The 16,982-nt window shown below is 42.0% G+C and overlaps 1 protein-coding gene across 2 annotated transcripts; it reads left to right on the top strand.

The window, feature by feature from the left end:
• The first annotated feature begins 723 nt into the window (after nucleotides 1–723).
• Nucleotides 724–11,526, top strand: brox (BRO1 domain and CAAX motif containing). 2 transcript variants are annotated; one of them, XM_084440427.1, is made up of 13 exons: nucleotides 724–761; nucleotides 1,509–1,643; nucleotides 4,904–5,010; nucleotides 5,398–5,494; nucleotides 5,813–5,908; nucleotides 6,048–6,120; nucleotides 6,295–6,400; nucleotides 6,588–6,677; nucleotides 7,530–7,615; nucleotides 7,760–7,841; nucleotides 8,091–8,241; nucleotides 8,546–8,705; nucleotides 9,030–11,526. In XM_084440427.1, the coding sequence occupies exons 2-13, from the start codon at nucleotides 1,543–1,545 to the stop codon at nucleotides 9,114–9,116; spliced, it is 1,236 nt and encodes a 411-aa protein (XP_084296553.1). In that variant the 5' UTR covers nucleotides 724–761; nucleotides 1,509–1,542; the 3' UTR covers nucleotides 9,117–11,526. The 2 variants fall into 2 exon arrangements, with proteins under 2 accessions (XP_084296553.1, XP_084296552.1); XM_084440426.1 differs by lacking the exon at nucleotides 724–761 and adding an exon at nucleotides 1,172–1,287.
• The last annotated feature ends 5,456 nt before the right edge of the window (nucleotides 11,527–16,982 follow it).

Raw genomic sequence — 16,982 nt, 5'->3', positions numbered from 1 at the left:
CTCATTTGTCCTTCATATAAATTAATGGAAACACATAATACTGCAGTTCTTAGGGTCAGTAATTCCAGTGATTTCAATATTGTAGACAATTTAATTTTAATGAATCATGTTGAGACCAATTGATATTGGCTAAGAAGTCTAAGATCAGTTGAAGTTTTCATTTCATGCCAGCCAACATCTTAACTAAAACCAGGGCACTGATCCTGGTCCTGTCCAATAAGGAACCATTGTTTAAGTAAGGAGTCCTTTTGAGACTTGGTCTTTTTCAAGGGAGCTCTGCCTACACACCACACATTTAATAAACAAATACAAATTTACAATATTTCAACACACTTAATGAAAAATAACCCTAACGCAATCAACCCTTCACCAGTGTATCCAATATTAGGACACTACAGATTGTCTCGTAAGAAAGGTGTGAAATTTCTAACAGCAGATTTTGCTGCAGCTCTGATGTGACCTAAGGGACCTCAAGAGTTCTCCATCCCTGAGACCAGCAGTGTGGTAAAATGCATCAGAGTTTAGACATGATGGCAGTTTATTATATGAATAAAAAGAGAACAATGCATTACTATAGCCTACATTACTATAGTGTGTGCAGTGATGTGTACCGCTCACTGTGTAGTCATGTCCTAGTCATGTGACTGTAATGCGGTCTTCTCCATTGGTCAAGGTCTCTTGTATGCATTTATTTCCGGAAGTTACTTTCTCTACGAGACAGGATTTGTATACGTCAAACATCAACAATAGTATATAAACAGGTAAATGTCACATATTTTATCTCAATAGGGATTCTTGCTCGTATACTTTATAATATTGAACGTCATTGTTTGTCAGTTTTGTAACTCGATATTAAGTTGTTTACACTCTCTAAGCTAGGCTAGCTAACGTTAGCTCTTTGGCTAGCTAGCTAACGCGTTATGTGTCACTTTTCATTGATCTTCATTGTTTTAGTGATTAACGAAAATCTAACAGCATTTTATGTTAAGAAACAGGTTTTAACATGATTTAGCAACATATTAAGTCGACAGCTAACTGATAGGCTTGAACTGACAACTGTGAGCTTGTCAGCTAGCCTAGGCTATCACAGTGCTTATGGGGCGTTCGTTTAACTGGGAGGTGGCAAATTGCGACTTGCTACTAGGAATTATTAAATAAAACACAGCATGAACTCGCACTTCCTCGTCGCTAATTCGGATACGTTTCTCAGCCCCCAGTTGCCGGCTGACGTCAATATCATATCATCATCATATCATTCGCTATAGCTCGAATGCACACAGGTCGGAGGTAGGTATTTTGCCACTTGCTATCTCCGACCACAAACGAATGCACCATTATACGTTAGCTAAAGTAGCTAGCTGACGTTAGTCAAAAACAAAAAAAACAGGGCCTCTGGCCAACCACACCTTAGGACATTATTGTAATTTCATTATTTGTTCAGTAAGTAACAGGAAACTGTCAACTCAGTATCATGTCAGTCTGATGAAAAGTAGACGTGCCTCTTCCAGCAGATCTCAAGTTTTACACCATTCAAGCTCCAAGATGACACATTGGTTCCACCGAAACCCATTGAAAGCCACAGCACCTGTCTCCTTCAATTTCTATGGAGTTGCTGGTAGTCCAGCTGCAAACAAGATTTGCAAGTAAGTATTGGCTAGCGATGAGTTTGACAGTTTGGATTTGAAGCTCAGTAAGCCATTCTTAAGTAAAACGAGTAACCTACCATAGTTTCGAGGGATTGCATGAATCTGCTTTGTGAATTATTTGATTTAAAATACATAAGAGCTATATATAAATAACAATAAATAACTGCTACAAAAACCTATAAATATCATTACAAAGCCTATCCAATGTAAAGTGACAAGTGACAGAAGGGCCGGGGGCTCAGGCGTTATATAGTTTGATGGCTGCTCGTACAAAGAACCGCTCTGTCTTACACTTGGGCAGGATGAGCCTGTGCTCCCCATCAGCCACAGCTTGTCATGGAGGGGATAGGAGGGGTTCTGTTTGTTCCTCATCCTCTCCACCCCCCTACCTCCAGACTGTCCAGTTGTTGTCCCACAACAGAGCTGGCCTTCCTCACCAGCTTGTTGGTCTTCCCCGTCTTGATGTTGCCTGCACAGCAAAGAACAGAGTGCTGGCTACCACTAAGCCTTTTATACAGCCCTCTCATGGCTGGAATGTCGCCCCTTTATCATGCCACGTCATTCTGTATGAAAGACTGGGAGCCGGAGGGGCAGGGTGGTTTCGAATGCACTGGAAAAGTCAAAGAATATGACTCTCACTGTGCTTCCTGGCCTCTCCATGTATAAGTAAGCTCTGTGGAGCAGCTAGATGATGGCATCATCCACACTGATTTGTGCCTGGTACACAAACTGCAGGGGATCCAGGGAGTCACTCACCATGGTGCTGCAATACCAGTCTCTCAAAAACCTTCATGACATGTGATGTCAGTCCCACTGGCCTGCAGTCATTGAGGACACTGGGACTCCTGTTTTGGCCACCAGAACGATGCAGTAGGTCTTCCACAGCTGGGACACCTTCTTCAGCCTCAGAGAGAGGTTGAAGAGGTTCTGGAACACTCCAGCAAGCTGTCTGGCACACTCCTTAAGCACCCTGGGGTTGATGTCTGGGCCTGGCTCGTTGTGATGAATGAACTGGTGGAGGGGGGCATTAGGCTGTCCCCTGAGCTCACAGGGGTGGGGTTGAGAGTGGAGTCAAACCTGTTGAAAAACTGGTTTAGTTCATTGGCACATTCTTGGCCTCCCCCCTCAGCTGGACCTGATTGACTTTGTCCAGTGATCTTTTTCATCCCGTCCCACACTTTCTTGCCACTGTTCTGATGTAGTTTGCCCAGCCTCTTCCTGTAGCTGTCCTCGTTCCTCCTCAGCTCCCCTTTCAGCTCCTTCTGGACTGACCTGGCCTCCTCCCTCTTCTGTTATACCACCGTGGACCCCTATAACAGGAAACTTAAATGTAGTCTACTGTAGTTGGAGAAAAAAAGAACATAAAATGCATTTCTAGATCTTGCAGCATGATCTTGGTTAAAACAAAATGATTTAATGCAAATTCAGTTGAATTTCAACTCTGCACTGTGCATTCCTCCATCACATGTGCAGTGCATTCATCCACCACAGCTAATTTCTAGCATCCCACAAACTAAGAGGGCTGTAGAATCCATTAAATTTCTACTCACAAACAGATTAAGTCAAAAATGTCATTTTAAACACTTGTTTATTAGACATGTTTGCCTGCATGTCTGCTATGACAAAACAAAATGTTTATATTTAAGACTGTATATGACAAGGTAAATACAGGTGGTATAAATAACCCCAAAATTCCCAGCGTATTCCCGTTAATTCCCATAAATTCTTGTTAATTCTTAGAACATTCCCAGAATTTTGCAACCCTACTGTAGTTCTGGTGCAGCTACTCACCGGGGACTGGCAGTCTCTTCAGTTATTGCAGATTCTGTACAGAAAGCCTTTGAGAACCTACAGCTATCTCTCAATATGCTCCAAGAAGCTCTCACCAATCTTAAACTTGTCCTTAATCCTAGCAAAACCAAGTTCATGCTCTTCTCTAAATCTAGAGCTATTGATTATGGTAGGCTCCAACTACTAACAGCTAATGGTTCACTTATTTAGAGAATCACTGAATACAAATATCTTGGTCTGTGGCTGGATGATAAACTCTCATTCAAGTTTCATGTCAACACTCTAGCATGCAAACAATGACAAAAGTTGTCTTCCTGTACATAAACCGTTCCAGCTTCCCTATGTTCTGTAGGAGGATAATTTTCCAAGCTGTCTTCTTGTCAGTATTGGACTATTGTGACACAATTTATAGACATGCCTCTGTGACAACATTGAAACCCCTCGACACTGTTTACCATTCCGCTCTAAGATTTATTACAGGCGATAGTTATGACACTCATCATTGCATTCTTTATGATAAAGTTGTCTGGCCATCTGTGTCTTCAAGGCATAACTCACTGGTTTATGTTCATTTACAAAAGCATTATTGGCAAACTTCCACTGTACCTGTCATCTGTGCTGGTTCGGAGTGTCGGCACTCATCAGACTCGATCAAATGATCTTCTTGTTTTTAAGGTTCCTCGTTCTCGTACAGAACTTGGACGGGCTGAATTCTCTTATGATCCTCCGTATACCTGGGATTCTCTCCAACAGACATTGAAGCTAGAGCTGCTTCACTCCGAGTTCAGAGCCATGGCTCTTGACATTTGTTCAACTTGTCAACTTGTCACTGTTTTGAATCTTAATTGTATTGTTGTTGTAAATTGCTTATGTTTTGTTGATGTTTGTGTTTGCTTGTGAGCTCGTCGGCATTGAAAATGAAGGAAACCTCAATTGCCCCACAAATTTAAATATAGGTTTGAAATGAAATGAAAGATCCGAGTATGGCCGGATCCCAGGGGGAGTGGCCGATTGGACCGCCAATTTCCCGAGGGTTGTTAGTTTAATCTTGGCTTGAGGGTTTGTCACACAACAGCAACCCTGTCTGGTGTCGGAATTACGGTTGCGAGCTGAGAGAGTCAAGGAGTTGTCTCAACCCTTCATATTGCTGACCGCCCGGGCTGTGTGATGAATCCTCAACAGTTAGTAGGGGCTGATTGGACACTTGGTCAGGGTCAACTGGCTACCACATTGGGTGAAAATGGGTTAAATTAAAATGTAAAAAAATTAAAACAAAAAAAAAGTTGTTGTAGGCCACAAAAAAAGGTCAACATTTCCAAAATTCCTGAGCTTAACTTCCCATGGTAAATTTCTGGAAAGCTTCTGGAAATTTTCCACCCCTTTGCAACCCTATGTGTAGTGCAGTAGCCAAGTGTTCTGTCATGCAGTCGTTTTCTTCTAACGTTCCTTTGACTTTCCCTTATCAGTGACCTGAGGACAACGAGGGCCAGGCTCCTGGAGATGTTCACAGATCTCACCTGCAACCCCGAGATCATGAAAAATGCTACAGATGCTTACTTCTCTATACTACAAGGTTGGTATAGCCCATGTTTCCTTCTCTATACTACAAGGTTGCTTTGGCCTGTGTTTACTTCTCTATACTACAAGGTTGGTATGGCCCATGTTTACATCTATATACTAGATTGTAGGTCTGAACTTTGCTCCTTACTTCTCCTCCAGTCTGGTTGATTTTATCACTGTGGCCAGGTAGCCTAGCTCCCACATCACTCACTCACACGTCACAGCATAATAATGCACATCACACAGACACACACACACATACATACACAATCACTCATAAAGGCTAGCTATTCCCTTTGTATGTTCTATGTTTGATTTGGAATATGAGCATGCTTTGCTAATACATGTGATGATGAAAACTTACGTTGCTGTTAACTTCCTGTTGCTTTGCTTGGTTAAGGCTTAATTTCACCCTTGGACGGAACCACACAGGAGAACAAGCTACGCTTCATGCAGAACTTCAAGTGGACTGACACTTTACAGGGAAACTCACCAAGGTAGGGCCAGTTCTGTGACCTTTTATCCACAGTATGGATATGTATTTTATTTATTGTTTGCTTTATTGTATTGTGTTTTACTGTCTGTTTGAGGATAAGCTCTCGAGTAAACACTGTATTGTACATTGGACCTGTACTTTGTAGGTCTGCACAATTAATTGTGCATTCATCGTAATCACAATTATGACCTCTGCAATTAACTAATCACAGAAAGCTCTAGTACCTTGTACATATGGCAAATAAACCAACTTGAAACCAATTATTGTTCTGTCTCTCTCTCTCTCTTCCTTCCTTCCTTGTCCTATCACTGTCATCCAGTGCTCAACAAGATGCCATCTTTGAATTGGTCTCCATGGCATTCAACGTGGCTGTCTGGTACACTAAGTTTGCCTCAAGATGTGCGGGAAAGGAAAAGTAAATGAAGCTTGTTTACATCATTTACCTATTTTCAAGAATTTATAGTAGACATTATTATTATTAGAATGAAGGTTGTATGAATGCCGTGTCATACATTCACATTATTAAGCCATAACTGTTGTTTCACCTTCTGCAGCATAACAGAGCCTGAAGCAAAAGACGTTCACAGGAGCCTGAAAATCGCAGCTGGGATATTCAAACACCTCAAGGTGACTGATACTTTGTCCCTACTAACCCTAACCTTGATGCAACAATCAACTCCTACCCTTATTTATTTTTCTTGTTCCTTTATTTATTGGAACCAGGGTGGTTATGCACTCTCCCTATAGAGGTCTGAGGATGTAAACGGCATGGCTGACTATCATCTGGTCTCTTCTCTGTAGGAGGCACACATCCCTCGCCTCATCACCCCGGCGGAGAAGGGCCGCGACCTGGAGCCCAGAGTCATAGACACCTACATTGTCCAGTGCCAAGCTGAGGCGCAGGAAGGTCGGACAGACTCACACTTCTCAACATCTTCAATCAATCAGTCTGAATGCACAGATGAGAGAGAGATAAATACTTTTTGTGTTTAGTCCATGGCGAGAACAAGTTGATTTCATGTGCTACATGTGAGGGATATTGTAGTTAAATGTCATATGAATGATTAACAACTTTTTTTTTGCCATTTGTTCAGTGACTATTGCCAGAGCTATTGAGCTGAAGCATAACGCCACTCTCATCGCAGCTTTGGCCTTTGAGACTGCAAACTTCTATCAGAAAGCTGGTGAGGGATGTTTGGAATAGTGCCATCCTGGCTTGATTGCATTCCTATCATCAATACATTGACTCCCAAATTGCGTTTTTGCCGAGGCGGACAGTCAGACACATTTTCTCACCTTGCGGCTGCTTCCCATTGTTATCAGTTGCGAAAAGTCGGAGTGGTTTGAAATAAGCTCTATAGTGTGACCACTGTCTTAGGCCTAATTTATGCTTCTTGAAAAGTGTTGCTCAACAAAAAAATAAGTGTCACTCGACATGTAGCGTTTTTGCTTCGGGTGACACTTCGCGTCATCTCTATGGCAACAATCAGCCATGCGCTTGTCATTTTGTTGCGCGGTTGTTGTCATTCTGAGAGAAGCGTCTTTCTGAGGGAAAGAGTTTAATCTGAGGTAAAGAGGGTATTCTAATTGTTTTCATTCTGATCGGGAAATATGGCTATACCGGTGCACCGGAATTCCTCACACGAATTCCGCAGTACTTGGGCATCTCTGTGAAGGGGCAGAGATGAATTGTATAGAAGAGGATATCTCCTCACAAGCTCGGAGAGACGTTCCTCTACTCCTTCCATAACAGCCAAACGTCAAATGGCAGCCAAAACTAAAACAAGGCTGTGGAACAAGCATATCCATGGCAACGCACAAGCCTTCTATCTAGCTATCCAATCACACTTGAGCGACAATATGTGACGGAGTCAGCGACATTAGAAAAATCTGTTGGTGCGCGACAGCCCTCTGTGACACTTTTTTTTTCACAAAAAAGTGTCGCCCATGACGTCAAGTGTCGAGTGACGGTTTTAAAAGTGTCGTTCGACGAAGCATAAATTGGGCCTTACTGTGTCCTCCTGTCCTGATCTCAGACCACACACTGAACACCCTGGAGCCAGAGTGCAGCAGCAAGTGGAGGAAGTACTTACAGCTGAAGCAGCAGTTCTACATGGCCTATGTAAGTCCCTGTCCATAAGGTATTGCACTGAGCATAACTAGACACCTGTATAGATGTGAGATGATAGGGTAAAGCAAGCGTGTGCACTGAGATCTGAGAGAGAACGTTGGGTATCATAGTAACGCCTCTGCCTGTCATCTGTAGGCCTACTGCTACCATGGACAAACCCTGCTGGCCAGTGACAAATGTGGAGAGTCCATCAGATCACTCCAAGAGGCGGAGAAATGTGAGCATCTCAGAAATTCTTGACTGTACACAGATGTAAACACTTCTCTGAATCTCATAGTACTCTTGGTCTCCCCAGTAGAGGCTGGAGAAGTGGTCTATGCTGAATGTTGTTTACATTTTTCTTTTTCTGCTGCTATGAACAGATGCTTACTTCCTTTTGCAGTAATGTAACCAAGCACACATCTCCAGTACTTTGCAGTTTACAAACACATGTTCTCTTCTTGTCTCGTTTGAACGTTGTGTTTAGGTTACTCCAGAGCGGAGGCTCTGTGCAAAGAGTACCGGCAGACAAAAGGGCCTGGCAGCACAGCCAAGCCCTCCGAGCAGCTGTTCTTCCTCAAGCTCGGAGGATTGATCAAAAACACCCTGGAGAAGTGCCTGAGAGAGAATGGATTCATGTGAGTCTGATCACACACACTTGTGGAGAAGCATTTGTCAATGCATATATTGTAAATATACACTCATGCATACATAAACACACACACTGCACATGCGGGCATGCAAGCACATACACACACATAAGTCTACATTAATACACATAAACATAAGTCTACATTAACACATACACATAGGTCTACATTAACGCACATACACATCAGTCTACACATTAATACACATAAACATAGGTCTACATTAATACACAGTAACACTCATGCAATCACATAAAACAGTGGTGGGTTAAACCTCTTTTCACTGTTCCAGATACTTCCACAAGATCCCAGCAGAGGCGCCCCAGTTGGAGCTGAAGGCCAGCTACGGCTTGGCTGAGCCAATCGTGTTTGAATTTCCTCCCCTCGCCGAGCAGTGCACCCCTGAGGTCTACGCCACCTTCGATCTCACTAAGGGGGCTAAAGATGAAAAGGTATCATCTGTTCAGACATTTGGTACAGTAATACATATTTAGCCAAACCACCATTTAGAAAGTAGAGAACAGACCATACTTTTACTGAGACACAAGCATAGTTTTTTATGTACCAAGCAATATATGTACTTGGCAATGGGAAAAATGTATTTGTAGCGACTGCCCCCTGGTGGTGTCCTGGATGAACGTACAGGGGTCGATCCAAAGTCCCCCCCCCTTCCTTGGCATTTCTGGGTGGGGGACAGTGAAAGACAGAGATATAGCTAATTTTTGTTTGTCTGAAACAACATATTTCACATCTTCCCATCGCCATGTTGTGTGCAGGCCAAAGCCCGGCAGGATGAGGAGGTGAAGCCGGTCAAGGAGCCAGACCTGAAGCCTCAGAAGGACACAGGCTGCGTGATCTCCTAAACACTGGGGGGCGCCAACGCTGTAGCCTCCACGTCCCTCCCACCCGACATAGACATGGAGTCTATTTCCTTTCCATGAAAAGTAAACCTCCATAGAAAATGTGCTTTTTTGGTATCCTTGATTCGTGGTGAGACATGTTTTACGTTATGCTGATACATGCAGTACTGTGGAGCTGGACGATGTCCACTCTGTTAGCCAGCTTTTCAGCGTCATGCTCTCTCTGCATGAGCTAATGCACTCCAGTGCCAGAGAGCATTGAGACCGAGAGTGAACCAAGCAATTACTTCTTATAACTTCTATTAAAGAATCTCAGCATATAATCACTCCTCCCCTCAAAAAAGAGATTACAGTGTCTATGACTCTTCCAATGGCATTGGTTTGTTTAGTATGCATTGCTCTCTGATGCTTGTTGGCAATGGCATGATTTTGTAAAGTTACTATAGACTCACTGCACTGTAAGATGACTTGTCTCCAGAGAACAGACTAACGGTGATGGGAAATACCCTGAATAGATTCAGTTAGAAATGTCAGTCAAAATGGAACACATACAAAAAACAAGGCTGGATGGGTTATTAATATTCATACTTTTGTTTTGTTTTTATCTATAGCGTTTAATGATCAGTGATGTTGAGGTTGCATGACTATCTATTGTAGTTCATTTTATACAAGACAGATAGCTGTTTTCTATTTTCTATTCAGTTTATAATTGTATACAATTACTGCACCATGAGGTCAAAGTAAATTCGGAATCATTCTCATATATATGTGTCTGTAAGTGCCCTTGAACGTCAGATCATAATTTATTGCTCTCAAATATACATCATATTATTGAACCTGTAACACTCCACAGTGACTGTATCATATTTTGTAGAACCAATCACGTCTGCAATTATTATTTTTCTAACGTATTTAATTTGCTGTAAGAATATATAAACGTGAAAGAAAACTCCTGTGTATACAGAAAACACATTCATACTGTATAAGGCTCTCTATTGCTGCAAAATGTTCATAATGAAACACAATGTGCATACCCTCCCTACCTATTTGGGACCATATGTGTCCGGTCAGAGCGCAGGACAATACTGCAGTGCTGGTTTGATTGAATTATTTCGCTAATCAGGTATAAACTCACTACGAACCTATTAAATAATAATATGTACATTTTGTATCTTACAATATATCATTCATACGGTTTGATAGTTCTAACCGTTTGAGTGTGAAGTGGTTATGATGTCGATTGGCATGTCTTCCACCTGAAGAAATTATAGAAAACTATTCTTATTCATCTCTCATTAGATTTATCTGTAAATGACAGCAATGTAGGCTATTCTTTATTATGTTTATCTTCTGTCAAGGCATAAATCAACATAAATCAACATATCTTGGTTATAGTTGTGTATGCATAAGAACTATGTTTCTGACAGTCTCTACAGGGTACAGTACAATCCTAAAAGTGACATAAGCCTACTTCCATTAACCTCCAGTAATGCCTTTGCACTTTATATCTCATTCTTTAACACAGGTATATCATGAGGTATGGGTGGGGGATCAATTCTTAGATGCATTGCGATTCTCTCAATTCAGAAATTTCATTAATTGGAAATTGTAATATTAGAACATAACATGAAATTGGCTATCCTAGTCATTGTGCTACCTGGCTGTAGTAGTTAACGTTAGCTACTTGGTTCTTTGCAATATTGGGAAATATGTTGGCAAATGTAACCTTCCAGTTGACACCACACAACTGTTCCATTTGTTACTACTGTTGTAATACAGCCAGGGTAATGGAAGTGAATTCATGTGAATTTTAATTATGGATCATTACAAGTGTAACCCATACGTTTTGGCATGCCCAGGGTGAGATTCGAACCCTAGTCTCCCGCGGGACAAACACTGTTTTAACCCGCTACACACCTATGAAAAGCTAGCTCTTCATTGGCGCGGGTGGACTGTATTCATACTGGGGGGGGTGAGTTTAACGGATGTATTAATAGATGTTTTACCAACTTACCAATTTAGAGTTTAACCAACAACTCGCTACCTACTCAAGGGCTCACGAGGACTAAAAAAGTAGCAAGTAGTCACACAGTGCGAAAAATAATAATTTCAATGCATCAAGATGCACCGATAATTGTTTTATAATCACATTGTAGCCTGCTGTATCAGAATGAAATCGAATTGTGAGGTGGCTAGAGATTCCCACCGCTACTATGATGATTCATGAGGAAAGAAAAAGAAAGATTAGCAGAGATTCTACCATTGGCCATGTCTTTGTGCCGTTGTATGCCGGACCAAGTCAGATATGATGTGACTAATAGGATTTGGGAAACTAAATGCATTGGATTTCTGAGAGGATGTCTTATTTCTCAGTGTTTATGCTGTAATATCATATCAATGTACACACAAGCCAACCTGTAGCTCATTATCCACCCTATGGTATCTGTCTTTAACAGTGCGTTTTAAATGGAAATAAAACTATTAATGAAACCTGCTGCTTTGCCTGATGACTTGCACCAGTGTGTGTTGCTGTAAGCATCTAGTGAACAATACCACTGCTTATAGTTCTTAACAATTAACCATGACATTCTACACTGTGAAGGAAGCCCAACCCCTTTTGCCTTGAGAGTGAAACTGAAATGCCCTGACAAGAGAGCAGACTGCTCACCTCACTGATGGGTGTCAACCTTCCTCCAGCGTGTCTTATGGGAACGTGAGTGTTAGGTTTCAGTACTGTCACAAGACCAAGGAATCCCTGTTTTCCTTAATCTTGTTTGTTTCTCTCTCTCTTGGCTGTCACAGTGCATGTGCTGGTAGGAAATATGCTTGCCTTGAGCTGAGAAACCTGTGGTGTTCACAACTACAGCACCAGGAAAGAAAAATATTTTTTTCGGCGTGAAGGATGAACAGTTTCAAGGAAGTAAGTGCTGGTTAATCTGTTTACAGGAGACTAGAATACGTGGCACAGCTTTCTAATTGTTCAAATGAACAAACAGTATCTACAGCGTATGCAAATATTTTGTTAACTATCCCTTGGCAACACAATATGACCGTCAATGTGCTAAGTCCAATGTGATATAGGCACCTATGTGTACACACACACGCACACCCCAGCGATAGCAGTATGACAAGGGCAGAGGGGCCTGATTCACCCTATTCATCTACAGACAAGTACAGACATCCAGGAGACACGGTTTGGAGGTCCCTCCCTGTCCTCGCAACCAAGGCTCATCCACTTCTCTAGTGGCGAGACATTGGAGGTGGGAGACACCGAGGACGAGGAAGATGATGAGACCTTCACAGAGCATGCAGGCGAAGTGAGGAACCATTTAAAGACAACCTTTAGAGCCCATTTGTCTTGAATTTTCCACTAATCTCTATTTGCAAAAGCAAAACGTTTAGTAAAACAGCTTAATAAGGTCATCATGATTGTAAACACTCACACACCAAAAAACAAACGATTCCTCTCTCTGTGTGTTTGCTGTAGGCCAAATTGTCACTGAGAACTGTGGGCAGGATATCATTGCGTAGTAAGTAAAGTTCAAATTGTATTCAATGAAAGTATGTCCATGAACAGATCATATTAGCAATGCTGGCAATATTACTATAGGCCTATGTTGTGTAAGAGAGGTGGTGTCTACCTAAATCGTATTTTGTTTTCAGCTTGTGATTTCCTGGGAGAAAAACTGGCTGGTCTACTTGGACTCAATGCAGCCAAATACCAGTATGCCATTGATGAATATCATCGTGACAGCAAGGTAACACCATCTTTTAAAACGCTATTCTGTAGTAGGCTAGCCTAGGCTACTGTAGGCATGTATGTGAAGCCAGGTTTTATCATGATTTAATGTAGGAATTTAGCACGGGTGCTTCACAGGCAAACAGTTCAACTCTCACAGTGTAATGTGAATCTATGTCACACATATCATAATCCACTATTAACAATTCTAACAATGCGTTCCCCCTGCCCAGAACCCAGTTTGGACAACTGGCTCTGACAGGATCCATCTCTCTCCAAAGACAGGCTGTGTATATGGAGCAACCAGCTCTCCAGGAGACCCTGGTTCTCAAGCCCCTGATAAGAACTGTGATGACAAGGCCGTAGGATCACACAATGAAGGCTACCAGGACGACCATGAGCACTGAGAATTTTTATGACAGTATTTCGATACCGTTTTGTGCTTCTTGTTAGAATGTTGCTATAGGTGTTGTTGTATCTCTCCCTGTTTGTCAACTGTTCCATCTCTCTGCATTGTTATTCAAATACGCTTAGGCCTACTACATTAAGCGGACTGCTATTAATACAATTATTAAAGTCTTAAAATGCATATTATTCATGCAGTGCAATGGAGATTAATTCATTCAGATTTTATATTGTATAATAATGATATGTTTCTCTGGTGATTACTAAATCATTGTAAGAATTGATCTAATTGCTAAGAAAAGACTTCGACGAGGATGGGATTCGAACCCACGCGTGCAGAGCACAATGGATTAGCAGTCCATCGCCTTAACCACTCGGCCACCTCGTCATGTACCATGTCATTCTCAAGTATGCTTTATGAACGTACTGCTTGTCCTACTAGCGCTGCAGAATAGATGATGTCGACAACATTCAACTAACGTTAGACTCGCACAGAGAAAAAGCTGATTCTAGACAGCTAGAATGTTAGCAGTCAGGGGAGCTATGTTTGCTAGCTATCTTATCTTATCTTACTTCGCAGAACCGAACTTTAGCTAAACTAGCTAGTGGTAAATATACTTAATTCCGCGTTCCTAACGCGATTGATCAAGGTTGAGCAATATTGATCCACCATGGAGAAAAACGTAATTTGCTTGCTTAGAAGCATCCGACTGCAGAAAACACGCCAGTTCTCCACAGCGCCATGACTTCCATGCTCCTCAGAATTCGCATGCTACAGAAACCTCACCAGCTACGCTTTACAGCGTATTACTGCCCTCCACCGATTAAAATAAAGGCAGTTTATTCTTACGGCGGTCGTAAGAATATACTTGCCCGCTATTCTTACGGCGCTCTATTGTCCGCCTCACAATCTCGGCGGCGGCGCTGAATCCTGTTTTGGGGATTTCTGCTTTCAAAACCTAACCAACTCTAACCCTATCCCTAAACCTTAACCCAAATACACGGTATTAATGGCTAAAATGTTTGAAATCGTTATTTCCGGCCGCCGTAAAAATAGTCACCACCTAAAAAACTAAAATTCCAATCACATCAATGTGTGGTTTATACTGTACCTAGCTACCTGTAGCACACAAAAAGAGTCTCATCAATTAACTGGTGGGTCTCGTGACTTAAAATAGTTATTCAAAGAAAATGAAGTGCTCAAAACACCTCAATGAATAACCTCTTTCTCTCCTCACAATATAATAGAACATGCTGTAGTCTCATGACTACCATAGTCACATAACCATGCTGTTTCCCAATGGTCATTGGGCTGTTATTCAGACCACAGTGGCCCAGATAGTCTTGGGAGTTTAACGGCATCCTTTCTGTCCCCACCCACAGAAGTACCCTTCATCTTAACAGACCCTTGAATAGCCCCTTCCTCTTATCGATAGACAGATATTATTGCCGTAGGAGGAAAGTTCCAATAGGTTGGAAATGCAGAATACAGAATATACATAGTATCAAATACAGGTTATCATAAAAAACAAGGATTATTCAGGTACAGTTGTCTGGTGGCCGCTGGCACAAAGGAACGTCTTAACTGCTCGGTTTTGCACCACAGCCTCCAGGCTGTTCAGTTGTTGTCCTCGACAGAGCTGGCCTTCCTCACCAGCTTGTTCAGTTTGTCTCCCCAGCAAGCAACTGCAAACAACAGTGTGTTGGCTACCACGGACTGGTAGAACATCCGTAGCAGCCTGCTACACACATCACAGGACCCGAGCCTCCTAAGGAAAAAGAGTCTGCTCTGTCCTTTCCTATAGAGGGCCTCCATGTTGTCAGTCCTGTCCAGTTTGTTGTTCAGGTGCACTCCCAGAAACTTGTATGAGTCCACCATCTCAATTTCCTCCCCCTGGATAGTAATGTTGGGGGCCTCTTGTTTCTTCTGAAGTCCACTACCCGCTCCTTGGTCTCGCTGATGTTGAGTTGGAGCTAGTTCTCCACAGACCATTCAATAAATCTTCCGACCACATCACAGTACTCCTCCTCATTGACTAACTGAGAAGTTCTGTTCTGCCCAACAGTAAGCTTAGCTCCACTTGTTTTTTAGCTTGTGTCAATTTAGCGATTTCATCAGCTATCTATTTTCCCTTAACCCCAACATGAGCTGGAACCCAGCGTAGCCCCACTGTACATCCTAATTTCTCTATTATGAACACATTAAGATCTCCTACAGTAAATCTGGATGGGTGTCTGATGCTCCAAACTGCAAGGCCATCAAGGCAGCAGTAGCGTCAGAGCATATTACACTTCACTTCCTCTATCCAGCACAAAGCCCAAATTATAGCCATTCACTCAGTGGAAAAAAACTGATGTCTGAAACCCGCCGACCCTGATGAAAGTGAAGCAGAGGCACACAAATGCCGAACCTTGATTTCCCACTTTTAGGATCCCTGGATCCATCAGTAAAGATTTGCATGTGGAAGCCCCACAGCTGTTCTATAGCCCTCCACCCCTTGACCCGCGCCCTCAGTAGACCTTTACTATTCAGGCAGCAAGTTCAACAACATCCTATGGACAGGTGAGACAAAGATGAACTTGTACCAGAATGATGGGAAGAGAAGGGTATGGAGAACGAACTGCTCATGATCCAAAGCATACCACCTCATCAGTGAAGCATGAGGGTGGTAGTGTTATGGCGTGGGCGTTATGTGTGGTTGCCAATGGAACTGGTTCCCTTGTATTTAATTACAGTATGATGTGAATGCTGACAAAAGCAGCAGGATGAATTCTGAAGTGTTTCGGGCAATATAATCTGCTCATATTCAGCTAACAGATTCCAAATGCAAGTACCACACTTGAAATTATTTTAAATGAAATAACTTGGCCATGGAACACCTGAGCAGCCAACTGACCAATTACTTTTGGTTTTGGTCCATAAAAAAAAAAGGGGGGGGGGTTGTAATTCCTACATCCTGATTTGGATGTAAATACCTTCAAATTTAAGATGAAGGTCTGCACTTAAAGCACATCTCCATTAATCCATTGTGGTAGTGTAGAGCCAAAATAATGAAAACTGTGTCAATGTCCAAATATTTATGAACCTAACTATATATTCTATATTGTATGTATATATTCCTTGTTCTTTTTATGCTTATTCACTACTATGTATATTCTGCATTTTCAACATTTGCTGTAATTTCACTGCTAAAACATATTTCCTCCTACAGGGATTATTTAAATTAATATCCATCATATCTATGCCAATTAATTTGGCATTTATCTTAACCGTCTTTCTCAGTTTTGAGTTACCTCTCTCGTTTTAACTCCACGTAGTTCATTGTCCAAACATTGCACTAACTGCCTCTCACTGGAGTATGTTTGACACTGTCCATGGTACTGAAACAGAAAACAACCTCCCCTCAGTTCCTTCCTCCAGACTCCACCACTGAATTCTGAAAGAATGAAGGAAAAGGAAGAGGTCACAGGGAATCAACGAAAGACCACGATTCTGCTTGAATCCCACCCCCTGCCCTTACTGACACCCCCGTTGGCCTATTATGCATTACCATGAGCGAAACAAATACAAAATTAATAAATGTCAGACCAAAAATTTGACAGTGGATTTATCCTGTCCAGTCACTCATTACATCTGCGTGTTTGATAAAGCTCCCACATACATTCACCATGCTGTACTGCATGCTACCACGAGATGTGACCAATGTCTTCAATATATGTAGTCT

Source organism: Borostomias antarcticus, assembly GCF_949987555.1.
Source record: "Borostomias antarcticus genome assembly, chromosome: 6".
NCBI lineage: Eukaryota > Metazoa > Chordata > Actinopteri > Stomiiformes > Stomiidae > Borostomias > Borostomias antarcticus.
Note: the sequence above shows the minus strand (reverse complement) of the source record. Positions and strands in the feature narration are given on the sequence as shown.